Source organism: Saccopteryx leptura, chromosome 6, assembly GCF_036850995.1.
Source record: "Saccopteryx leptura isolate mSacLep1 chromosome 6, mSacLep1_pri_phased_curated, whole genome shotgun sequence".
Classification (NCBI taxonomy): Eukaryota; Metazoa; Chordata; class Mammalia; order Chiroptera; family Emballonuridae; genus Saccopteryx; species Saccopteryx leptura.
The window spans coordinates 171,996,026-172,020,977 of record NC_089508.1 but is presented as its reverse complement, the minus strand read 5'-3'; the positions used below and the strand labels follow the sequence as shown (position 1 = coordinate 172,020,977).

The following is a 24,952-nucleotide window of genomic DNA, read 5'->3' as shown; positions in this document are numbered from 1 at the left end:
CATCCACCCTGCCCTTCTAGGGAGGTGTGAAGAACAGTAGAGAATTGACTCTTGACCAAGGCCCACCCCACCCTACCTCACCCCAGCCTTCCCCCCAGGTCCCAGGGCCAATCCCAACAGTTATCTCAGGATGGTGACAGCACAGATAATCTGGGTCACTCAGGGAGAAAAGCATTTCTCTTGGATGTCTCTTTTCCAATCCGCCTCCTAACATCAAAAGGAAGTCTTGGTTTGGTGCTAATATGTCTCTGACACTTGCTAATCCGGCCGAAGAGCGGACAGGCTGCTGGAGGCAGCAGTATCTGCAGAGTTTAATCCCGGCTTTGTTTCCACTGGAGCTATTGTTATGGTAGCCTTCTATTTATGGCAACAGATACTGATTTCCCCATTTGCCCTGGTGAGGGCCTTCTCTTTGCAAATAACAGAGTAAAATAGCAAGGAGATGAAAACTATCTTATTAATGGTCTTAATTTGCAGGCTTCTCTGTAGTCCTGAGCCACGTGCAAAACTTCCTGGGTTTGCAAAATGCTTGTGCGCAGAGCTTAGTTTGGTAAACACATTTCAAATTAAACACACGCATTCCACTATCTACACAGACCTCGGTTGAAATATGCCTTGTGTATAATTCAAGCTCTAGTTCTTGTTTTAAGAGAATTGTAGGAGTTCTGGTACTGACACAAACATCTCTGAGCGTTAAAAATCATGTCTGGATTAAAAGGCGGGTCAACAACTCTGCACAGCTCCCATCTGTGCCTCCGTGACTGGGTCTCTTCCTCCACAGATATTCCAGATGCAAAATTCCTCTAGTCAGTACTTCAATATAATTTTAAATGACACTGGCTTCAAATAAGGCAATTAATAAAACCACCCAAAAGAGAGGGACTAAGAAGAGCACAGGGGAGATGCGGACAGCAGAGTCCTGCCCAGGGACAGGGCAGTTTGAAGGGGGGCGACCACACCCTCCCCGGTCTGGGCCCTGGGCCCTACCTTCACGTCGTCCACCTTCATGCGCGTGCCCTCCTTGCCCACGAAGATGTCATCGATGTCCACCAGGATGTAGCGGTCCAAGGGCAGCGAGAGGCGCTTGCCGGTGAGGAAGGCCACGGCGTCCACGAAGACGAGCTTGTGCAGCCAGAAGCTGAGGTTGTTGCCGAACAGCACGCGCTGGATGCCGTCGTGGAGGCCCAGGTCCTGCACCACGGTGGCGTGCAGCGCGGCGTGCAGGCCGGCGTCGGCGCCCAGGTGCGGGATGGACTCGGACGAGCGCGTCTTGGCCAGCAGCACCGGCTCGTAGGTGGAGTGGTTGGACTGGAACACGGTCCAGTCCTCGCCGGGCAGCACGCCCTTCTCCACCTCGCTGGGCCGCGTCACATAGAGCAGGGGCGACCTGGGGTTGATGCTGCAGTCCTTCAGGCCCAGGTTCGAGTGCAGGAACAGGGGGAAGCCTTTGAGCTGCGCACTCAGCAGGCTGTTCTCGTTGGCCTGCAGCCGGGGCGAGGCAGGGAGGGGAAAACAGAGCCATCAGATCCAGAACCCGAGGTACCACGAACCTCAGGTGTGCAGCACAGTAATGTCAACAGTGTTCACTAACCTTCACGAGGGCTTGTACCACTCTGGCCCTGTGCTACCTGGCCATGCAAACCCCGCTTCCTCTGTCACAGTAACATCCTAGCTAACACGTATGCTGTCCCTACCAAAGTCAGGCGCCGGTTCCAGCACTTTGCATGCGGGGGTGCTGGTAATCCTCAGTGACCCCGTGGTGGAGGCATTGCTATCACTCTCATTTTAGAGATGAGGAGAATGAGGCCCAGAGAGGCTAGGTAACTTGCCTAAGACCACCAGAGAAAGGCCCAGCAGCTGACAGTATGGACTCTGCCACCAGACTTCCTGGCCCTGGGCCAGTTATGTAACCTCAGTTCCCTCTGCTGTATGATGTGGCTGAGAACGTTTTAAATACCTCCAGGGGTGGTGGAGAAGGCTGAGCATAAGGTCGACAAAGTGCTCAGAACAGGGCTAGCGGCATCACGACTGCTCATGCAGCCCTCACACCTGCCTCAGCAGGAAGGCTCCTTTGTTGCCCTATCTCCCAGGTGAGGAAACTGAGAGGTTTTTTTTTTTAAATTTTTATTTACTTATTCATTTTAGAGAGGAGAGTTAGAGTGTGTGAGAGAGAGAGAGAGAGAGAGAGAGAGAGAGAGAGAGAGAGAAAGGGGGGAGGAGCAGGAAGCATCAACTCCCATATGTGCCTTGACCAGGCAAGCCCAGGGCTTTGAACCGGTGACTTCAGCGTTCCAGGTCAACGCTTTATCCACTGCGCCACCACAGGTCAGAGAGCGTGGCCCTCAGTCACGTGGCTGACAGGAGGAGCCAGAGTCTGCAGCCAGGCGGTCTAGTCCTGGAGCCCACACACCTGGCCACCTGGCTCTGTTTCCTGGGGTTTCCAAACTGCTTTTGCCACTAAACTTTTCTTCAGGAGAAATCTGAGGTGATGCCAGTGTAGACGAGACCAAAGAGGAGGTATCTACTGGGGTGCCGGAACAAAGACACCACCTTACTGCATTCCCAACCTCCACATGCCCCCAGCACCCTTCACAGGAATCCAGCTCCCCAAACCTCCCTTCTCCTTCCGGGGTCTCCCACTGCCCAGCTCTCTGGAGACCTGCACCCAGCACCCTCAGCCCTGCTTCTCCTCTTTCCTAGGCTCCCAGCCACCTGCCTCTGGATATGGTACAATTTGTCCTTGTCCTTGTGTCAGTTCCACTCTGTCTTCTTGGCCTGGCAAACTTCTGCTCATCCTTCAAAACCCAACGTATATACCCTTTCTCTGCACTGGCCTCCCTGGGATCATGTTAAAGCCTCAGCTATAGCACATCTTACCTAGGCTGGGTCCTTGCCCTCATGAACCTTAAAGTTGAACAAGGAAGAGAGACAGCAATGAAAACTGCAGAGATAAACATAAAACTTCAATGAGGCACAGGTTACCCAGAGGAGGTTGATAGTTCTAAAACACTAGATCACTGGGTATAGTAAACCGGTTCAGGAAAGGCTTCCTGGAGAAAGGGACTTACTAAAGAATGAGTAAGCATCAAGTAGAGGAGATGGAGAGGCCAAGTTCAAAGGAGAGCAAGTGCTAAGGCCCTGAGGGTAGGAGAGGGCTCAGCACAGTCAAGGAATAGCAAAAGGCCAATAGCGTGATCAAGAGAGGAGAAGAGATGAGAAAGAGAGGTCAGCTGGGGCCAGACCTGCAGGCCCTACAGGCTGGAAGTGGCTGTGGGAAGCCATCAAAGACTCCATCAAAGGATTTTGAACAGAGGGCTGACAGGTTCAATTTGCATTTTAAAAAGTCCCATCTGGCTGCTGGGTGGAGAATGAGTGGGGTGGGGCAAATCAACAGTGGACAAAGGGCACCAAAAGAGGCTAGGGAGGGAGGCAGGGTGGTGCAGGGGCGGCCTGAGAGCTGGCCAGGTGAGCACCGCACAGGGGCGCTCAGCTGTGCCCAGCGTGGAGCAGCACCTGCCCAGAGGGTGCCTTTTACTATCTCCTCCAGGCAGGAGTGCTTTTTTCTAATTTCCACAAAGGCTCCGCAGGGCCCTGGCCTTGTAAACCGAGATAAGGAGCCGCATTTGATGGTATCAGTTACCAGGAGTACCTGCCAACTCCCCTCTCTGTCCCATGCCAGCCACAACGCAGCGTGCCCGTCCTGGGAGGCCACCTCCCCCAGCCCCAGGCTTCCTCACAAGCCCTAAGCCAGCACTGGTCGAACAGAACTGCAAAGCCAGCGACATTTCAGGCCCTGTCCATCACCTGCTATGGCCCGGGAGGTCACGCTGAACCACAGGCACTGGGGGATCCCATTTCAAAGCCCCGACCCTGAGCTGACTGCCAAGCGCTGGCAGCTCAGACAGCTGCCCAGCTGGGACACACTGAAGAAGGGAAAAAGCCAAGTTGCTGACTGTCCACTCCAGGCGGCAATGAAAGGAGCCAGCTGGGGAAGGGAGTGGGGAGTAAGCCACAGCATCAGACGCTGAGCCTCCAGGCAGGCCCCACACCGCAGGAGAACCCCCTGCTCCTCAGCACTCAAGACACCCAGGAGACACCGAGTCTTCCAGTGGGGTCATCCAGGGAGAAGAAGGAAGCCCTGATTGGTGCGCTGGGGAGCCCAGGACAGACTTAGTGACTAGATGATGACTTTGGGACCCATGGGTCCTCTCTGGGCCTCAAGTCAGCTTACTCTGACATGCTCACCTGTGGCTGATTTAGAAGCAATGAGCTCACTGTCTGGCACATAGTAAGTGCAAAATAGAGGTCAAGAAGCCCTTATCAATCCCTGGAATGGGGGCTACTGATGAAGACCTGCTCCCACCCTTAAGGACCTCACATAAATTACAAGACTTAAGTGCTACCACCAGTTGTTTGCTGGACATAGAGATGACAAAAGTGTGACAGCTGCCACTTATTGGGTGGCTCCGGGTACCAGGTTCTGGGCTAGTGGTTCCCACCCCCTGTGTTGCTTTATCTTCAACATGACCCAGTGAGACAGGAGCTGTGATTGGTCCCACTTTACAGATAGCTTGAGTAGTACCCAGTGTAGGGTCACTCTGCTTTTAAGGGACAGAAAGATCTAAACAGGGTCTGTGCGTTTCTGTCCCTGCTCTTACACTGACCTAAGAATCTAGCACAAATGGGAACAGGAAGATGAGTCTCCAGATCCCTGGGGTCCACAACCAGCATTGTTTGGCCAACCCCAAAGTCACCAGCCTCTGCTCAAAACTAAGTCGGGGTCTCATCTTATGCAACAGGGTAGGAAGAGCATGAAGACTTGGAATTGCCACTGAGCCCACCCACAGTGGGACTGAGGATGTCCCTGCTCCTCCCAGGGCCCCAGGTTCACCTGTAGAACAAGGAATTGGGGCTAGATGGGATCAAAGTTCTTAGTTGTACCAACTGTGCCCAGTGACTGCAGCCCACTGCCTGCTCTCCAGAGACTGGGAGCTCTGCACACTGGATGTGGCCTCTGATGCAAATTCTACTGTATAAAGTGTCTGAGGTTCCTGGACTCATCACACGATGGTTAAGGCTCAGGCCTTAGAGCTAGACGCCTGGGTTCAAACCCTAGATCTGTACTTGTTGGAGGTGTGAGTGTGGGCATATTTCTTTACCCCTCTTTGCCTTGATTTCCTTCTTTCTTAAATCAGGATAGCAACTACCTGGCTTGGAAGGTGGCTTGTGAGTGTTCGATGAGTTAGTCACATGAGGCATATAGGACAGGGTGTGGCTCTGGGTGAGCACTCAATACCGTCAGCCATTCCTGCCTTTTTCAGGCCTGGGGCTCCGACTCAATCTTAATGAAGCTCAGGGCAGGAGAGGGAAAAGAGTCCAGGAGCAAAGAAAGAAGAAACAGACAATGAAGACAGCCTGACTTTCTGCCATTATAAAGCCATAAACCAGGTCAGCGTTTCCCAGAAGGTGCTCTGCGAGGTAAAGGGTTTGTGATCAAGCCAGTCGGGGAGCGAATCTCACCAGGGTGCTCTGCAGCAGGACTTCTAAGGGCCTCCACTTCCCTGGCCCACAGAAACCTTTCTTAGTGGCAGAGCGTCCTGCGGCATTAACGCATGAAAGAACACACCGTGGGAAACCCGCCCAGCACAGGGCCAGTGCCCAGCGCTGCCCACGAGAACCTGGGGACAAACGGTCATCTGCCAGTGGACACGGGCCACTCCCGAGCCACCTCCTGCTCCCTTCCCTGCTCACACCAAGCAAGAACCTGCTTCAGGACGTATGCACTTACCTCCCCCTCTGCCTGGAAGGCCGGAGACACAGAGCCACACACCCCTTCCTTCCAATCACCTTATCGAGGACGACTCCCCTGGCCATTCTTTCAAAAACAGCCTCAACCACCACACCCATCGCCCCCATGCCCTTGCCCTGCTTTATTTCTTTTTGAAATTATCACCAAATGCCACACGGTATGTTTATTGGTTCACTGTCTGTCACCCACCTTACCCCACGGTGCTGAAATGTCAGCTGCATGAAAGCAGGGACTTGGCACGTTTTGATCACCACTGTGTCCCCAGCACCTAGCACAGGGCCTGGAACATACTAAGTGCTCAGTCAATATTTGCTGAATTAAGGAACACATGCACCCAACTAGAGTCCCAACCAGTGCTTGCTTTCACCTGGCAGGTCAGAGTTCTTTGGCCAGAGCCTCTGAATGTCCCATCAGCTGTCCCCAACCTCCCTCTCCCCAAGGACAGCTTCCACGACACTTTCAGCAAGGACTCTGATCCCAGCAGTCACTCTGGGTGCCCCACAGAGCCCAGAGCAGCTCACTTGCCCACTGGGATTTCTTTCTCCTCTTCCTCCCAGTGCAAAATGAATTTGATTCACGAGGTGCATACATTCCACATGCCACCAGAGCCAAGGGGAAAGATCCTGTGATCCAGAGCCCAGACTGTCTAGGTCTGGGTTCAAATCTCGACTCTCTCACTAATAGGTTGCACAGACACATATACATAAATTAACCCTACTGAGCCTTGGTTTACCCATCTGCCAAATGGGGGGACGACACACCCACCCTTCGGAAGACTGCTATGACAGGTTTTGAGGAATCGAGCAGAGCATAGCTCTCCCACCTCGCACCCATTCCCAGGCCCTCCTTCAGGAGAGCACCTGCTAGGTGCCAAGTCCCACGCATAGAAAGCAATCCCCCCGCCATGCGCTCCTAATAAAAGCTAATCTTTAAAAAGCCCTTACTAGGCACCAGGCACAGTGTGCTCCAAATGCTTAATATACATTCGCCCATTGAACCTCCACAAAAGCCCTGGGAGGCAAACACTACCATTATACCCATTTTATAGATGAGAAAAGTCAGGCACTCAGCTAACGAGTGGAGATGGGATTCAAACTCAGCTGGAGCTCGTAACTGCTTGGGGACCCTGCTCCCTGCGTACCTTGAAGAAGCCGATGATGCCCACGCCGTAGGCCACACAGTACTTGTCCAGCAGCTCCCGGTTCCAGGCGTCCAGGTTGACGTATTTGAGGATGTTCTCATAGATGATGAGGGCAAAGCGGCCACGGCCCTTGTCGGTGAGCGTGGGCATATCCCCCTTGCCCGGTGCAATCTCTGTGCGGTACTTAAAGCGGCTGGACTCCAGGATGGCCACCACCTCCTGGCCCAGCTGGGAGTAGAGGCTCTCCACGAACACCAGCACCAGTGGGTCCGTGCGGGAAGGGGCGGCCGCCTGCACGGGCTTGAGCGGTAGCAGGCGACTGGGGGCCACAGGCGGCGGGTCTCCACAGTCAGGCTCGGGGGCGTCCGCCGAGGGCTCCAGGCCCCGCTTCCAGCCATACAGGTAGTAGGCGGAGACAAAAACGCTGAACAGGCAGAAGACGAACAGCAGGAAAAGGACAGCCTGCGGGGACACGTGCCGACACAGCCTGCGTAGGCGCGCCAGGGCGGGCATCCTGGTCCCCGAGACCTCGGCCACTGGAGGCCCAGCCTGCCCTGGCCCCCAAGGCCCCACGCAGGAGGAGACACCGGAGTTGTCCACTGACCAACAAATTCACAGACACGCAGCAAGCAAGGCCCTCAGTGGGCAGCGGGAGCGGAGGATCGGGCCGCCGGCCCTTCCTCCCAGCCAGGGGCGCAGTCCGCAGGCTGGTTGTGCTCCTTCCTTCCTCCGCACCCCTTTATGTCACCATGGCAAACCCCCACGTGGTCCTGTGCACAGCAGAAGTGCCCCAGGGCGTCAGGGCCTCCTGGGGGTGCCAGGCAGCAGGCCGGAGGGTGCTGGGCAGGCCCGGGGGTGCCGCATGCCGCTGGCTTGGTGGGGCCCCCGGGGCCGAGGCTGTGGAGAGAAGTCAGAAGGTGAAGAGTCAGAGTGTGGGCTTTGGGGGTCCACTAATAGTGGACGCACAGGACCTGACCCAGGCAGGCCCAAGTTCAAGTACTGCTGCTCCTTCTGGTTGAATGATTTGGGCAAGTTCCTTCATCTCTCTGAGTGTCAGTTCCCCCACCTGTGAAATGGGGCTGACATTAGTACCCACCTCACAGATGGCTGCGGGCTGGAGTCCAACAATATGTATAAATCGCTTACGGCAGCACCCAGCATCTGCTGTCTACAAAGGCAGTTGCTATTTATTGTAATTATCAGAGTCCAAGAATACCTCAAGAAAACACCAGAAGCAGGAAGAAGTGAGACAATAAACATTTCCCAGGCCTGGGAGCCGGAGGTGGAATCCTAAATCACACTCGAACACCACATCCTCACCGTCTTCCCTTCAGTTACGCTCAGTGCTTCTCCCCATTTCTCTCTCTTAAGGGGCCCAGCAGCCCCATCCGACAGATGCAAAGACTGAGGCTCAGGCAAAGCAGCCACACCATCAGTGGCTTAGCTGTGTTAGAAGGCCCCACTCAAGCATCAGAGACCTCCTCTGTGAACTCACCAGCCCTGCAGCACGCGCGGCCCAGGAAGAACCGAGTGAATCAGTCTGAGGAACTTAGCACAAGCAACGTGTAAGAAACCACAGCTGTCAGTATTTGCCCCAATGCAACAGGGATTCCTCAATCTCAGGGCACATGTCCACAGGTGCACACACTAGGATCCTGAGCTTCCTGAGGGGCCAGCAGGCAGAGAAGCATCTCTTTACTGGGCCTCTGTCTGCTCAGGCAGCCATAACTCTGGGTTCTAGCCTCCCCCTCAGCCAACCTCGACAGGCATGCCGCCTGCACTGGTTTTCCTGGTGAATTAGTGAAGAACACATACTCAGTGGCCCCAATTCCATCACCCCAAATAGCACCACCCACCACAGCCCTACAGTCTCCCTTCAACATGAGGGGAATCAGCTGCTGAAAGCTAGCAGAACTGCCCAGAGCGATGGCAATGGGGATGGGGATGGAGAAAGGGACAGGGACAGGGACAGGGACAGGGTCAGGGACAAGTGTGAGGGCCAGAGCAGCCAGGGAGGGAATGTAAGCCTCCAACATGGAGGGGGTGAAAACCTTCAACGTCCCTTCCTACCCAAGGCTACCCAGGGTGTTCACCATGGGGACAGCGTACCAGAGACCCTGAACTTCTAGGAACTTATCCTAGAGGCAGTAATTGCAGAAGTGTATAAAGATTTCCTCACAAAAACACAAACCTCAGTGCTATTTATAATAGCAAAGGGTGTCGTTTACAATAGCAAATGCCCAACAACAGTGGACAGTCTTTGGCTATTATAACATGCAGACATGTGACGGCATCCCAGGCAACCAATCACAAAACGTCAAAGAAGAGCATTGACTGACACAGAAATATAATTACCATATGGATTGCTTAAGTGGAATTCTGGGTAAAAATTTTTATGCCTAGGCCAGACACTGGTACTAAAAAATAGATAGATAGATAGATAGATAGATAGATAAAAGGTTAACAATGATTACCTCCCAGTTGTTTTTCTTTTCCTCTTTTTGTCTCCTAAATTTTCTACAATAATCATTATTTTGTGAAAACTAAAAAAAAAGATGTGCTCAGCCCTGGCCGGAAAGGTCGGTTGGTTAGAGCATCATCTTGATATGCAGAGGTTGCTGGTTCGATCCCCATTCGGGGCACACACAGGAACAGATTGATGCTTGTCTCTCTCTTTCTCTCTCTCTCTCTCTCTTTACCTTCCTCTCTATCTAAAACCAATGAATAAATTAAAAAGGAAAAGCCATTCAACCAAAGAAAAACTCTAGAAAAAAAAAAGACGTGCTCAGAAGCAAGGGGCAAAGGTGTGAAGTGAGGACATGTCTTAGTCACCAAGTCTGCTCTCAGTTCTGCCGTAATGTGCTGTGTGACCCTGAGCACACCCTGCTCCTCTCTGGGCTTCCTGCCTATTAGAGAGGGGCTCAGGTCAGATGATCGCTGGGGGCTCTTTCACCTCTGAGAGTCTACAATTCATTCCCTACTATGTGCCAGTACCATGGGGGCCCCAAGGCCACCAAGAAAACACACACCTACAATGCAGGGGGATGATGTGACAGTGGAGAAGGGAGGGTGTTTGAGAGACCTGAGGGCCACCTAATGTGGAGGGAGGACCAAGGAAGACTTCCTGGAGGAAGTGGTACCTGAACTGACCAGAAGAACAAGGAAGGGTTGACCAGGGGTAGGAAGAAGGAGGGGCACATACCACACCGTGGAGTTGAGGGATTGTGGGCAGTTTTCCAGGGACTTCGAAGTTCTAGCTGAGAGCAGGCAAGAAAGGGCACGTTTCTTGGGCGGAGGCAGGAAGGCCGGGATGACTGGTCCTGTTTATACCCAAGGTATACTGTCGTCCTATTTCCCACTGATAAGGGTAGCCCTCTGCCCTGCGGTCACAGTGAGCTCCGCCCCTTGGTCCAGGGCCAGGACAAGAGTACAGTGGGTGGGGAGGCAGAGCTTCTCCAAGGGTGCCCTGCTTGCCACTGAGGCATGAGGCCACCCAACCCCACTTCCCTGGCAGGCCTGGGTGCCGTGGTCACTGGCTCTCGGTCTACTGCATTAACAGCCTTTCAGTGTGTGTGTGGTAATGACGCAACCAGCAGCATCTCCGGCATCTGAGGGACACAGACCCTTGTGGGAATCAGTTAACATTTTCCCATCAAAAACCGTGCACAAGCCCTGGAAAATGCTGTGATGATTTTGAGAAGCCCAGATTCCATGACCCCAAACCCATCCAGGGACCTAAAGTCCTAGGCTAATAAAGCCTAATGGTTATCACGCAGACTGGAGCCAGGCAGCTCTGTTCGAACCGAGCCCCGCCACCAGTGGTTGTGGGAAGCTATTCCAGTGGGCAAGCTATTCCAGTGACCTCAGTTTCCTAATCTGTTCATTCAAGAGGGAAACTTGACCCACTTCCCAAAGTTGTGCAAATTAAGAGAGTTGATCTGTCTAAAGTGCTCAGAACCATGCCTGATGCATACATAGCACAGAGGGTCAGCGCTGGAACCATGCTCTCCTGCTTGTATTTAATGTACTCATCATGTGGGTACAGTGTTTCCAGGAAACACTGTAAAGCTCTTTGCGTGCTCTCTGAATCCCCATCTTCAGGGGTGGTGGCCTTTCCCAGGAACTGGATGGATGGGCAGGGAGGAGCCAGATGGTTACAGGCCAGGAGGCTATAGAGAAGGCCATGGTAAAGCCAGGCCCGGGCTTGAGACAGGGTGAAGGGAGCGAGAGAGAGGGTGTAGCAGCCCCTATCCCCAGAGAAGTCCTCGTACTCTGGTGTAGGGTGGGGAGAGCCAGTAGCTTCATAAACAAAGCCCGGCCTCCAGCGTGCTGGCCTCTAGCATGGGCCCCACTGCAATCCCCTCAAAGGCCTGGCCCCAGCCGTTCCAGAACCCCTGGCTCCAGGGATGGAGAACTAGGGGCTTTCTAATCTCCCTGGAGCCACCGAGGCCTCAAGGACAGCTGGGGGCTGAGGCCTCAACAAGCTCTGCTACCTTGGGCTTTGCCGACATCACCAGCCAAACTCCAGCCTCGCCCAACCAGTCACCAATCTTGGTCACACATCGAGGCCTTTCTAATGAAGTTCCCCGTGCCTGGAATGCCTCCCCCTACCCCTTGGGACACTTACTCATCCTTCAAGACCCCAGTTGCAATGTCACTGCCTGTCTGAAATCATCTCCACGCACCATACCCCTGCCTGCCCCCCCCCCCAAGTGCTCCCATTCCCCAGGCTCCCGCCCCATCTCCACTCCACAGCCAGAGGCCGAAAACCAGGACCTTCAGGCCAGAACAGGATAAAGATGTCGGTCCATTTTGACTTGCACAACATTTTTCTTTCATTTGAGATTAGTTATCAACATTTTAAAACCAGGAGATTTCATATAAAAGTCAGCATTTCTAAGCTGTCTTTAAAAACAGCATATTCGGGGGACAAAGGGCACACATCAGCTGAGGCCTTTATAGCACCGGCCTCAGATAGGCTGGCCATGCATTCTCCAGGTAACACAGCCCCACTGTCAACATGCCTCCCTCATCTGGCTTCCCACCCAGTCCCGGGTGGGTGCACCTGAGTGTGTGGTCCATACACATACACAGTAGACCCCAGGCATTCCTACTCATGGTTCTGACTCTGTAGCCCGCAGGTCCCGGGGCTGGACCAGGTCTTATTGATCTCTGCGTGGACAGGCCCTGCCTGGCAGCTGGCGCACTGAGGGCCTTCCGAAATACCAATTTCCTCTCTTTCCCTCCCCCACATGCGTGTGTGCCCTGCAGGGCAGGAACAAGTCTGATTTGTCCCAGAAGCTCCCATCACTTTCCCCAGGCATAGGTCATTAATATTAGTATGCAGGATATGCATAAATGAGCAGCTGTTATTATTCCCAATTTACAGGTGAAGAGACTGAGGCTTCAAGAAGTGCCTTGCCACAGTCACATACAAAACCACCAAATCTTGACTCAAAATCTTGTCATTCCTCCATGAAACCCAGGAATTTTTATAATAATAATGCCACTATTATTGTCATCATTGTTATTTTTACTGCTACCATTACTGAGCATTTACCATGAGCCTGGCTGGCCCTGTGCTAAGCATTTTTACAAACCTAATCTTTCATTTCATCCTTACAACTACTACTGACAATATCCACATTTACAATTGAGAAAAATGAGGCTCAGAGATATTAAGTCACTTGCCCAAAATCACACAGCTAGTCAGTGGCACAGCTATGAAATTTGAATCCAGACCCCATGAGAGGGGGCACAGAGCCTGCAGGGGAACCTTGGCTGGGCTGGGGGATAGCATGACGGGGCCCAGCCACAGAGGCCTCTAGGCCTCAGCCAGGCTCCCACTGTGCTCTCCCAGCCCTAGGCCCAGCTTTCCCTGCCAAGGTGCTGGGGATAATGAATGAGATGCTCTGGTCGTCATGGAGACGCCATGGCAACGCCTCACTTTCAGGGAAATACCACGGTAACTGTGGCCACTGCTCTCGAGTTTAAAGTCACTCCCTACTCTACCCCACACTCTGAAATGCTCTGGTTCCCCCATAATCTTCTCTAGGGCCCAGAGAAAAAGGAGGCACAGGTATACGGGCCTTCCCAGAGACCAAGCTGTCTAGAGATCAGGACAGGGGAGGGGGTCCGGCTCCATCCTGGATTGACAGGCGGGCTCCGGCAGTGGAACCAAGAGCTCCCTGAGACTGACTGAGCTTCTTGCGCCTTTAATGGTGAAGTGCACCTAATATGTAACTTGCATATACCTGGTGCCTACCACGTGCAGCAGGCCTCCTGGGAACGGCTTTCTGCCACATGCTGTTTCACCCCAACAGCCTGAGAGGCAGCAGTGCAGCGGCTGCTGGCGTGGCCGTTAAGGGCTCAGACTGGAGCCAGCCTGCCTGGGCTTGAATCCGGGCTCCATTATTTACTGGCCTTGTGACCTCTGAGCAGATCTCTCAAACTCTTTGAGCCTCAGTTTCCCCAAGTGTAAAATAGGGTTGATAAGTACAGTACTTATCCATATGCTGCCAAGACTACGAGAGATCATGTGTGTAAAACAGTTCAGTGCCTGGCACAGGGAGATATAGATTAATAAACTACGTGTTAACCATTTAACAGATTTGGAAACTGACGCTCAGGAAGGAACTGGCCCAAGGCCACATATCAAATTAGTAGCAGATCCAGAAAGAGAGAGAGGTCAGGTGAGGGAGCACACTGGGAGTCAGGGACAAGCAGATGACTGCTTCCTCTTCCTCCCTCTGTACTTCCTGAGCACCACGAGGGACAAGCACGGCCCTGGGTGCTGGCAACGCAGGCTGCTGGGCTCTGAGGTTTCGTCTCTGTGCTGCAGGGTGAGTGAAGGTCCCCACAGGCCCGCACGCTCACCCAGCCCAGGTTTGACGTCTTGCCTGGGCTCTTCCTGACAATGTCCCCTACGTCTCCTGTACTCACACACACACAAATGCACAGGTGAACTCACAGCGTGCCTCCATGTTCACATGGCGTCATCACCGGCATCTGGGTTACAGACACCAGAATGGGGGAGCCGCCAAGAGGAGGTGCACGAGGAGCCTTATAAGCAGGCTCAAAGATGTGAATGGACGCTGGGCTTGGGGGCGGAGGGTGGCTCCGGGCCAGCTTCTGATGGTCCCACATGCAATCCCAGAAACACGCAGCACAGCTGACCCAGCCCCTCCCAGTCTGTCACACCCCCAGCACAGTCATCCCACCACCCACAACCCAGCCACACCCCACAGCCACCCTGCCCCAGCCTGCCCCACCCACCACAGACAGCGCAGTCTAGAAAATCCTCCACATTTGCTTCCCAGCTGTGCAGGGGTTTCTCCAGCTCAATCACACCCCTGGGAGGCCCAGACCAGAAGCAAATCCCTCCTCTGCTGGAATTTGCTGCGTGCCCCATCCCCCACAGCCCTGCAGTGCTGCCTGGCCCAGGGCCAAGCTGCTGCTCATCAGTCACCCTGGAGTCCAGGGCTACCATCAGTGGACTGTTGGCAGTCTGGCTCAGAGCCTCAGGACCAGAGTGTACAGTCCAACCTCCAGTGAGCACACAGGGACACTGAGGCCCAGTGAGTAAAAGGACCCCTTGGGGTTGCACTGGCCAGGCCTGCACCCTCACCTAACTTAGCCCTTTTTTTTTTTTTGTATTTTTACAAAGTGAGAAGTGGGAAGGAAGGCAGAGACAGACTCCGCATGCGCCCGACCGGGATCCACCCGGCATGCCCACCAGGGGGCAATGCTCTGCCCCTCTGGGGCATTGCTCCGCTGCAACTGGAGCCATTCTAGCACCTGAGGTGGAGGCCATGGAGCCATCCTCAGCGTCTGGGCCAACTTTGCTCCAGTGGAGCCTTGGCTGTGGGAGAGGAAGAGAGAGATAGAGAGAAAGGAGAGGGAGAAGGGTGGAAAAGCAGATGGGCGCTTCTCCTGTGTGCCCTGGCTGGGAATTGAACCCAGGATTTCCACACGCCGGGTCGACACTTTACCACTGAGCTAATCAGCCAGGACTTTACCTTGGCCCATTTTTTTGTCCACAAAAAACCTTGCCCAGCCCCCTTGAAGGCCAGCCTTAGCTGGAGGTTGGACTCCACCAGCTGTGGATTTCAAAAGTCCTCGATGAGCAATTCTGCTCCTCATCCTTCCATGTGATGCTGGATTTACACTGCCAGACATCAGCTGCTCTAGTAACTAGACCACTGGTCCCCCAATGTCACAGGGAGCTTCCCAAGGCAGAAGTGGTCCATGGCGTGTACCCAAGAGCCATGTGCCCTTACCAGTTATCTTCCCTTTCTGAATCTTGCTGAATGCATTAATGTGAACTTCCCTTTCTTAGACAGGATATGTCTATACAGTGTGCTATTATTTAACCCTTATGACAGCACCATTTCACAGATGAGGAAACTGAGGCCCAGAGGGAACCCGTGAGTTGCCCCAGAGCACAGAGCTAATAAGCGGGAGACAGGGATCCTTAGCACAGAGCTGCCTGGATTCATCGCCTTTCGGAACTGTGGGTCCTTCCTTTGTTCACCCACGACGTCCCATCTCCACTCCCTTTGAATGGTGCTTTCTGCTTTTGTTTTCAACCATTTTATATGTGTTTTAACTTAAAAGCAGCCTGTAATGAGCCTTCTTGGAAGAACACCCACAAATCATCCATCAATCTACAAGCAAACAAAGCACAAAACCCTGCTTCACTCCCAGGTTCCCAGCCGGGATTTGCTGTGGGTTCTCCGGCAGGGAATTCCCAGCAAGAAACCTCAAGAACTTAGACCCGCTTGTTGTGAATTTGTCTTTCTTCCAACAGGGCCTGAGTTGAGAGTTTACCTTTGCACCAGCTCTGAAGAAAGGGTTTACGGAGCAAACAAACAAGATAATTTGTGGGAGGGGTGGAGGTGGGGGACAGGCAGATCAGGACCAGTGCCCTCCTGTCCCAAGGACAGGCTCCTCCCAGTCCCCTGAAGCTCCCAATTCTAGCCATCATAGGCACGCTCCTCATTCACCCATTCAGCTTCCCAGAACAGGGCTCCCTTCTCCCAACCCCAAATCCACTTACGACACAGTCATATCCATCCCTAACTACTTTTCCTAGGCTCAGATCATAGGCACTCAAAAACACCGGAATGATATTTCTTTGAAAATATCATAATCTCCTCAGCTAACAGCAGCGAGCAGTGACTGAGCTCCTGGTAGCTCCCCAGCCCCACACCCAGCTGTGCTGAGAGCTTCCCCTGAATTACCACTCCAAATCTGCACATCCTGAGAGGCAGTGTCACCAAGACGGGCACTTTATAGATGAGGAAACCTAGGCTCAGAGAGGGGAAGCAACTGACTCAAGGTCACACAGCTGGGCAGAGGTGGAGCTAGGACAACCCCAAGTCAGCCCACTTATTGCCCCTGCTTGTAACCCCTACACAGTCCTGCTGCCCAGCACTCTCTACACCATTCCTGACCTGGGTCTCCAGCCCAAAGCATGCCTGGAGAGAGGCTTTCTGCAGGTGACCAGCCCCAGCCGCCTAAATGCAGGTTAACCCAGAAGACTGCAATGAGAGACTTCACTTGCAGAAGGGGCATCATAGGTCCCCAGAAAGGCAGGACCTCGGCCAGAGGGTCCTTCCTTCTCCCTGCCCCAGGGGCCTCTGTCATCCCAGGCAGGCAGGGACCCCACATGAATAGGAGGCGGCCTCCATGCCCCAGGCAGAGGCCTCCTGCCAAGGAAGAAGAGAGAGAGGCAAAAGTGAGGTCAGAAGCAGGAGCTCTCAGGCCACCACCACCGACAAGGATGATGACCAACATGCCTCACAGGCCCGCTGCACGCCAGGCACCAGAGCAAGCACACCCCAGTTGTGACCTCTTTTATTTGTCATGCAGTCCCAACAAAGCAGAAACAAGTTTATCGTGCCCTGAATTCCTCCCATCTACCCCTGCAGCGGAGCGGTAAAAAGCCAGTCAAGCCCAGCCCCTCCACTTCCACATGCCCACCACAGGTCGCCAGATGCCCCATGAGAGATTCCAAGAAGCGGGCGCATTTGGGGGCCTCCATCTCATGGACGCAGATGCCAAAAATCCATATGAGCCTGAAGTCACATCAGCATCCCAGCGCCTCCAGCTCATTCACAGTATGCCTCTGGACTTGACCCTTCCCTTCTCTGAGCCTCTATTTCCTCAACTGGACAATGAGGGGAGTGAACCTGATGACCTCCTGGGGTTACAGGCTGCTTTGCAAACATAATGAAGGCTGTTACTGGACTCTCCCCAGACAGGCGCCATGTTCCATACAAATTCAGGGTGCTTGTGACTGGCCCCCAAGTAAAGAACATGGAAACCCTCTGGGAGCCCTGCTGGCTTTGATGAGCCATGTTTCTCAAGGTCCAGACAGGACTGAAGCCAAAATGTGACATCTGAGCACCCTGGCACCTCACCACTCCAGCTCCCTGCACAGCCCTGTGGTAAATCTTTAACTCTCGGACCTGCTGGCTGCGGGTGGATTTGTGGGTTTGCCAGGCTGCCAGGAAAAGTCAAAAGAGAAACCGACCCCTTCCTTTTCATCCCACAGCCGCCACCGCCTTGTCCGCCATCAGGGAGCTGCCAGGTCAGCCCTGGAGCGGCCCCAGGGGCTGGGACACTGAGGGAACCTACTTCTGGTCCTGAAGGCAGACAGGACCCAGCACTAGGCTCCGGGGCCAGCCTGCCGCGACCTCTGCACCTGAGGGCCCTTCCTGCGTGGGTATGATCATGCCCACGCTGCATGCACACATACGTCCAGACGAACCTGGGCAGACCGGACAGGAGGGCAGGCACCAGGGCCCGTGGTCAGAGGGTACGGGGAGGCCAGGGAGGGGGTGACAAGACCCACCAGAGCTCCACCAGCAGCAGCCTCAGCAACGCTTCACTTCCCTGCGTCGTCTCAATGGCTCCGCGCTCCTCACTTAACACGACCGACCGCACCTAATCCCAGAGCCAGGACAAATGGCATTACAGTCTGCCCAGTCCCCTCCCTGAGAGGGAGGGAGAGAGGGAGGGGGGATGGCCCCAGGGAACCCTGAGCCACCAACCATGTTCCCGGACGCCTCCAGCGCCCCATGTCCCTTGGCAGAGGCCACCAGCCCCGACCTCCTGGACCCCAGCCCAATTCAGCCCCCAGCCTAGGGATCTCCCCAACAGTCAGGGACCCTTGCCCAGAGGTGCCTTCTACAGAAGAAGAGAAAGCATGGCCCTGACCCTTACGCTGACGGGTCCTCCAGTCCCTCTAAGAAAGGTGGCAGCCAGGAGTGGAGGGGCCCTCGCTGGCAGCAAGCATTCCTGACTGCAGCTCTCCACTACCTCACGTGATCTTAAACAAGGCCTTCCCTGGCTCCAGGCCTCAGTTTCCCCACCGGTCCTGAGAGGCAGAGGAAGAAAGACTGATATCCCCTGTTGGGGCCAGCTGGTGGTCAAAGCTTCCGTGACAGTGGCTTTTGGCCCCTGCAGCACCCCAGGTGACCTGCTAGGCCCTTCCCATTGCCCCACCCTGTGGAGGAGGAAGAAGGGTGGCTGCCAGTGTGGACACGGAAAAAACCCACGCCAGAGCATCAGGTGCTGGAGCTGAGAAGGGCCGTAGGAAGCCAGAGAGGAGCAGCGACCTGGCCGAGGCTGATCAGGCGGCTGGAAAAGGGCCAGGCTGTCCTGGGCTCACTTCTCAGCAGCAAACACGTAGGAGTGTCCACCTGCGCGGGTGTTTGCCTTTTCAGAGGACACCCAGGAGAACACAAGGCTAATGACAGAATTTCAGGCCCCACGAGCAACAACAGCAAAAAGAGACGGGTTCTTATACGCATGGGCAGACCCCTCCCACCCCACCACCAGGGTGGCCTAGGGTGCTGCCAGCCCTGGGTAAATCCTAGGCACCCCTGCAGGGATTAGCCGTCTTGGCCACCTCTTAAGTCACCTGAGGCCCAGCCAGCAGGCCCAGCAGTAGTGATACGGTGACTGGCCCAGGTGGATACACCGAGATCATGCTACACAGGAGACATACGAGCCTTGGGGAAACTGAAAGGCCCCAGGCCCCGTGGCCAGAGCGGAGGGAAGCCAGGCACTCTGGAGGCGACGAAGAGGAAGGGAAGGCTTTGAGGCACCTGGAGCTGCAGAAGCCCCCTAATCTTCTGGAGGCCTGGTGGGCATAACATAGGGGCTTGCTGAGACCCAGGGCCCACATGAAAGAGGCCTCGTCCCTCCGGACTTGCTGGGGCTTGTCACCGTGACAAGAGCTTGCCACCAACACAGCTCAGTAGTGAGGGGCTCAACACGCTTACACAGAGGCGCAGCTGGCGGGGAGGGGAGCAGGAGGCGGAGGTGGAGGCACTGAGCAGGAGATGGGGGCGCTGAGCAGGAGGAGGGGGGCGCTGAGCAGGAGGAGGGGGGCGCTGAGCAGGAGATGGGGGCGCTGAGCAGGAGGAGGGGGGCACTGAGCAGGAGGAGGGGGCGCTGAGCAGGAGGAGGGGGCGCTGAGCAGGAGGAGGGGGCGCTGAGCAGGAGGAGGGGGGCGCTGAGCAGGAGGAGGGGGGCGCTGAGCAGGAGGAGGGGCGCTGAGCAGGAGGAGGGGGCGCTGAGCAGGAGGTGGGGCGCTGAGCAGGAGGAGGGGGCGCTGAGCAGGAGGAGGGGCGCTGAGCAGGAGGAGGGGGCGCTGAGCAGGAGGAGGGGCGCTGAGCAGGAGGAGGGGGCGCTGAGCAGGAGGAAATGGGGGCGCTGAGCAGGAGGAAATGGGGGCGCTGAGCAGGAGGAGGGGGGCGCTGAGCAGGAGGAGGGGCGTTGAGCAGGAGGAGGGGGCGCTGAGCAGGAGGAAATGGGGGCGCTGAGCAGGAGGAAATAGGGGCGCTGAGCAGGAGGAGGGGCGCTGAGCAGGAGGAGGGGGCGCTGAGCAGGAGGAGGAGGCGCTGAGCAGGAGGAGGGGGCGCTGAGCAGGAGGAGGGGCGCTGAGCAGGAGGAGGGGGCGCTGAGCAGGAGGAGGGGGCGCTGAGCAGGAGGAGGGGCGCTGAGCAGGAGGAGGGGGCGCTGAGCAGGAGATGGGGGCGCTGAGCAGGAGGAGGAGGGGGCGCTGAGCAGGAGGAGGAGGCGCTGAGCAGGAGGAGGGGGCGCTGAGCAGGAGGTGGGGGCGCTGAGCAGGAGGAGGGGGCGCTGAGCAGGAGGAGGGGGCGCTGAGCAGGAGGAGGGGCGCTGAGCAGGAGGAGGGGGCGCTGAGCAGGAGGTGGGGGCGCTGAGCAGGAGGAGGGGGCGCTGAGCAGGAGGAGGAGGCGCTGAGCAGGAGGAGGGGGCGCTGAGCAGGAGGAGGGGGCGCTGAGCAGGAGGTGGGGGCGCTGAGCAGGAGGAGGGGGCGCTGAGCAGGAGGAGGAGGGGGCGCTGAGCAGGAGGAGGGGGCGCTGAGCAGGAGGAGGGGGCGCTGAGCAGGAGGAGGGGGCGCTGAGCAGGAGGAGGAGGCGCTGAGCAGGAGGAGGGGGCGCTGAGCAGGAGGAGGGGGCGCTGAGCAGGAGGTGGGGGCGCTGAGCAGGAGGAGGGGGCGCTGAGCAGGAGGTGGGGGCGCTGAGCAGGAGGAGGGGGCGCTGAGCAGGAGGAGGAGGGGGCGCTGAGCAGGAGGAGGGGGCGCTGAGCAGGAGGAGGGGGCGCTGAGCAGGAGGAGGAGGGGGCGCTGAGCAGGAGGAGGGGGCGCTGAGCAGGAGGGCCTTGCTTTCTCTGCCGCATCTTTGACAGCCAGAGTGCAGAGACATGGCAAAGAGCGCCAGGTGACCTACATATCACAGGCTCCTTTTAATGGGACCCAGGGAGCCTCAGTGAGACTCTAGAAGGTGCCTCACAGGTGTCCCCACACTCCCAAGGCTCAGGAAACAGTTCATACGGTCAGGAGACCAGAGGACCTGCAGCTCCAGGTCCCAGACCTCCGGGTGAGGCCAGCCAGGCAGCAGCACAGACGTTGAGGAGGCCCCTCCCAGGTGCTGTTGAGCACTTACGTGACGCTGGGAGCGAGCGCCACCTCACAGTGGCACCTAAGAGTAAACACTCCCTCAGGTTGGCTCTAAGGGCCTCACCTCACTTGTCTCACCTACTCCCAGCCTTGCCTGGGACCTCAGTGATGTCAGGCATGCCCCGACACCTTTCTGGGCCTCCTTGCTCACCTGTAAACTGGAATAGCTCCAGGTGGCTCCATTTGGCACTAACTCTACGCTGGGCGATTCTGTAGGGAGCATAACCGACCTCCACAGCTCATTCCCAGAAACGGGCACAAGGACCCCCACTCCCCCCCATCCATAAATCTGTAAGTTACCAAGCTCCAAACGCATTATACAACCGCGACTGTGCGACTGGGTGCTGCGCCCTCCGCTAACTGCTTGGCTCCACGCAGGCAGGGCCTCCTCTTCCAAACAAGGAAACTGAGGCTCGGGGCAGCGAAGCAACCTGCTCAAGCTCCCAGCTGCAAAGTTCTTAGCTGAGATTCAAACCGGCGTCTGGTTTTAATCCCCGCATTCCGTGGCATCAGCCACAGATCACCCCAAACCCACAAGGGCCTGGAGGATGCCCTCAGGTCTTTGTACCACCCACATCGAGTGCGCAATGCTGAGGCTAATGTGAAAGGCAGGCTGGTGGAGGAGCCGGGGCAGGCGGGGATGGAAGCTCGCGTGGGCGCTGAGCCTCTGCAGGCTGCGCAGCCTCCAGCCGCGCCAGCTGTCCACCGCTGTGGCTACAATGTCCTCATCACCACGGGCGCACCACAGCCACCATCATGCCATTTTTAAGTCATTACACAGATGCAGAGCTTTTTAGCAGATGTCGCTTTGGCATCACATGACAACCTTATAGGAACAGAGCAGGGATTTCTTCTCTCTTTCTCCAGGGAGGAAAGTGGCATTCCCAGCGGAGGAGTGACTTCCCAAAAGGCACACAATGAGGAAGTGCTGGAGAGTGAATTTGGAGCCTGCCTCTCCCACCTCCAGGTCCAAGGCCCTGTCTCCCCTCCACATCCTTGACTTTTCAGTGCAACCCGCAGTGACGGCTTATTAACAAGGACCACTCTGGGCCGGTACTATGCCCAGCACTTCACGTACTATCTCGTATCTCATTTACCCATCACGGCATCCTCGTAAATTAAGTGCTGCTACTGTTTTCATTTCACAGGTGGAGACACTGAGGCTCAGAAACGTGGAGCATCTGGCCCGGGGTCGCCAAGCTAGGAAGGGGCAGAGCTGGGATTCGAACCGAGGCCAGTCTGGCTGTGCAGCCTGAGCTCAGAGCCTCAGTGCTGCCCTGATCTGTCTGAGACAAGACAGGCCAGCAGACCAGACGCGCTCAAATAGCATGTGTGCCTGGCAGGTTATGGCAAGATTATGATAATAGAAGGACAAACAAAGCTCTTGGAGAGCCCACAAGATGGAGGTTGTTACAAACATCTGGGCAGGAGGCCAGGAGTCTGAGCGAGGGACAACGGAACAGAGGGAGGTGACAGATAGGAGGGAGGCGGCCTTGTGAGACCTTGGTCAAGTGCCTTGCTCTCTCTCAATTTACCCAGCTGTTGAGAAAAGTCCCTGGAATATCTCCAGAGCCCCCTCCAGCCCCCCAAACCCTTGGACCCTGGGAAAACAAGCACTGCTTGATGACAGGCTGGCTGCAAGCCCTGGGGGACTCTGAAATGTCCTTGGCCATCCTGGCACAGCTCAACTGCTGAGAAACAGGCTTGCAAAAGCACAGGGCCGGGCCAGCGTGCCTGGGCACCACTGAAGTGTGGGTCCTGAGGGGGCCACATTCCACCGCTGTCAACCTCCCCACAGCTCCACAGCAGCAAGTGCCACCCCGCCCGGACCTACACCAGGAACCGCGTCACATCCAAGTGCCCAGTGGAATGCCGCTCCAGGCCCGCCCTGCCCACTCTGGCTCTGCCCAGAGCCCTACGTGCCACACAAGTCCCCTCACTGTCACCCGTCCCTACTGGCCCCCACTCACATTCCCTAAGGTCAGCCCCTGGGATGTAGAGACAAGGGGTCCCGTAGGAGGCCGTAGGGAAACGACCACCCCCATCTGAAGGGACCCGTGCAAGGCAGAGGCTGCCCATTCCGCGTCGATGAAGACCCTCAGGCGGGGCAGGACGGGAGGTCCACCAGGGCCAGCTCTCCGTTCTCACTCGGTCAGTCTCCACACTGACGGCTGCCCTCACAGCACGTGTGTGACACGTTCCTACTCAGTAACCTTCCATGGCTCCCACCTCCCACTGGGCAAAACCCCTTAACCTGACCGACCTCCCAGGTCACTGTTGCTAGCAGACTGTTAACTGGGTATGATATGTGCCAGGGCCTTTGCTAAACGCTTTGTGTGCATTTTCTCACTTAATCCTACCGTAACCCTGTGACCCAGGGGCCGGGGTTGGCCCACTGTTACTGCTAGGCACATTGAGGCTTAGAGAGGTCATGGCACTGGCAGAGGAAGGATTCACACCCGTGCCTGGACTCTAAGCCCGGTTCTTTCTTAACCATTGCGCTATGCATTCTCAAGGGCCCCCTGCCGTCCTCAGAACCCTGGGCCAGCTCAGTGATCCCAGCTACAGCAGGGGAAAGTCAGAGCTCTCTGCGTTGGGAACAGAATCAGGGCAAGGCCCGTGGCTCCCAGCCTCCCTAGGGCTTCCGCCTCCCACCCAAGAGGAATGCCCTGCAGAAGGACCCCGCCCAACTCCGTAAGGATGAGTGCTCAGAATGTGCCCTTCTCCTCTGTTCAGAAGGAAGGGGAAAGCAGGAGGAGGTTTGCAAGGAGAGAAAAGAGCAAAGGGCCCAGGAAATCTTTGTTCTAACAGAGGATTCTCAGGGTGCAGGAGGGTCCTACAGGGCACCCTCACATCCCCAGAGAGCACTCCTTCATTAACAAGACCTTGCAGGCCCAGACCAATCTCCCCCAACACACGGTAAACACCAACCTAACACCTCTGACCTGAATTCTCCATTTCTGTCCCCAAATCTGCTTGTCCTGCAGCCTTCCCTGTCTCAGTAAACGCCAACAGTGTCCTCAGGGCAGAAACTTGCCAATGGACACCGTCTTCCTCTTACACCTCACATCTAATCCATCGACTCATCTGCAAAGTCAATCTAGAACTGGACCCCTAGAGGCCTCCCCAACCACCCCCACACTGAGGTCCTCCATCATTCACGTGACTGCGGCAGCCTTCTGGCTGGAGTCCCGCTTCCACCTTCAGTCTCTTCTCCATGCGACAGCCCACACGACAGCCCACACGATCCCTCTTAAATGTATGACCAAACAAGTCAGACCTCAGCCCAGCCCCTCACCAGCTCCGCCTCCACTCAGACTAAACAGCAAAGTCCCCTCGATGGACCAGGATAGCTCTTATTCTTCCTGGCCTGGCCACATCTGCCTCCTTGCTGTTTCTCAAGCACACCCACACCCTCCTACCACAAAGTCTTTGCGATACTGTTCCCTCTGCCTAAAATGCTCTTCCCCAGATACCCTGTGGCTCCCCCCTCCCTCCTGGAGTCCAGGGTCCCTTTACCAGACTTTCCACGACTATCTGACAGAGCGGTGCCACTCCCTGAAGTCACACTTCCTAACCCCCAACACAGCCTCATCTCTCTTGCAGGAACTCCTCACAACCTAACGACTTAACTAAGGGCTAGTGCTGAGCTAGAATCTGTTGGTTTGTTGATTCTATCCAGCAGCTACAATGCCAGCCCCCAGTCTTGGTCTGCTTTGTTCACTGCTGTATCCCGGTGCCTAGAAAGTGCCTGGGACAAATTAGATGTTTAAAAAGAATTGTTGAGCAAAGGACTACTGCTTTCCTCATTTGAACACACGTTTTAGTTTCTGCAGCCCCCAAGAAGTCCAGGATCACTTGGAAGCCAATAGAATACCACACCTGTGCCAGCTGACACCCAGAAGGTTGTCACATGAACAGTGCCTGGTCAAATCCCCACCCTGTCTTGGGACAATTGACTGCTTGGACCAGAACAGGGCAATTACACTGGTCCCTGTCCAACACC

At 55.8% G+C, this 24,952-nt stretch overlaps 1 protein-coding gene across 6 annotated transcripts in view; it reads right to left on the bottom strand.

Moving 5' to 3' along the window:
• The window catches only part of NDST1 (N-deacetylase and N-sulfotransferase 1), an 83,076-nt gene that overhangs the window by 21,745 nt on the left and 36,379 nt on the right, over nucleotides 1–24,952 (bottom strand). For 4 of the 6 annotated variants that reach the window (XM_066343099.1, XM_066343097.1, XM_066343098.1 and 1 more), the window contains 2 exons: nucleotides 6,951–7,847; nucleotides 988–1,482 (listed from right to left, as the gene is read on the bottom strand). In XM_066343099.1, the coding sequence (XP_066199196.1) occupies nucleotides 988–1,482; nucleotides 6,951–7,463 (1,008 nt within the window). In that variant the 5' untranslated portion in view covers nucleotides 7,464–7,847. Of the gene's footprint in view, nucleotides 1–987; nucleotides 1,483–6,950; nucleotides 7,848–10,152; nucleotides 10,295–17,808; nucleotides 17,901–24,952 lie in introns of those variants that run through there. The other 2 variants (XM_066343100.1, XM_066343103.1) reach the window with 2 other exon arrangements.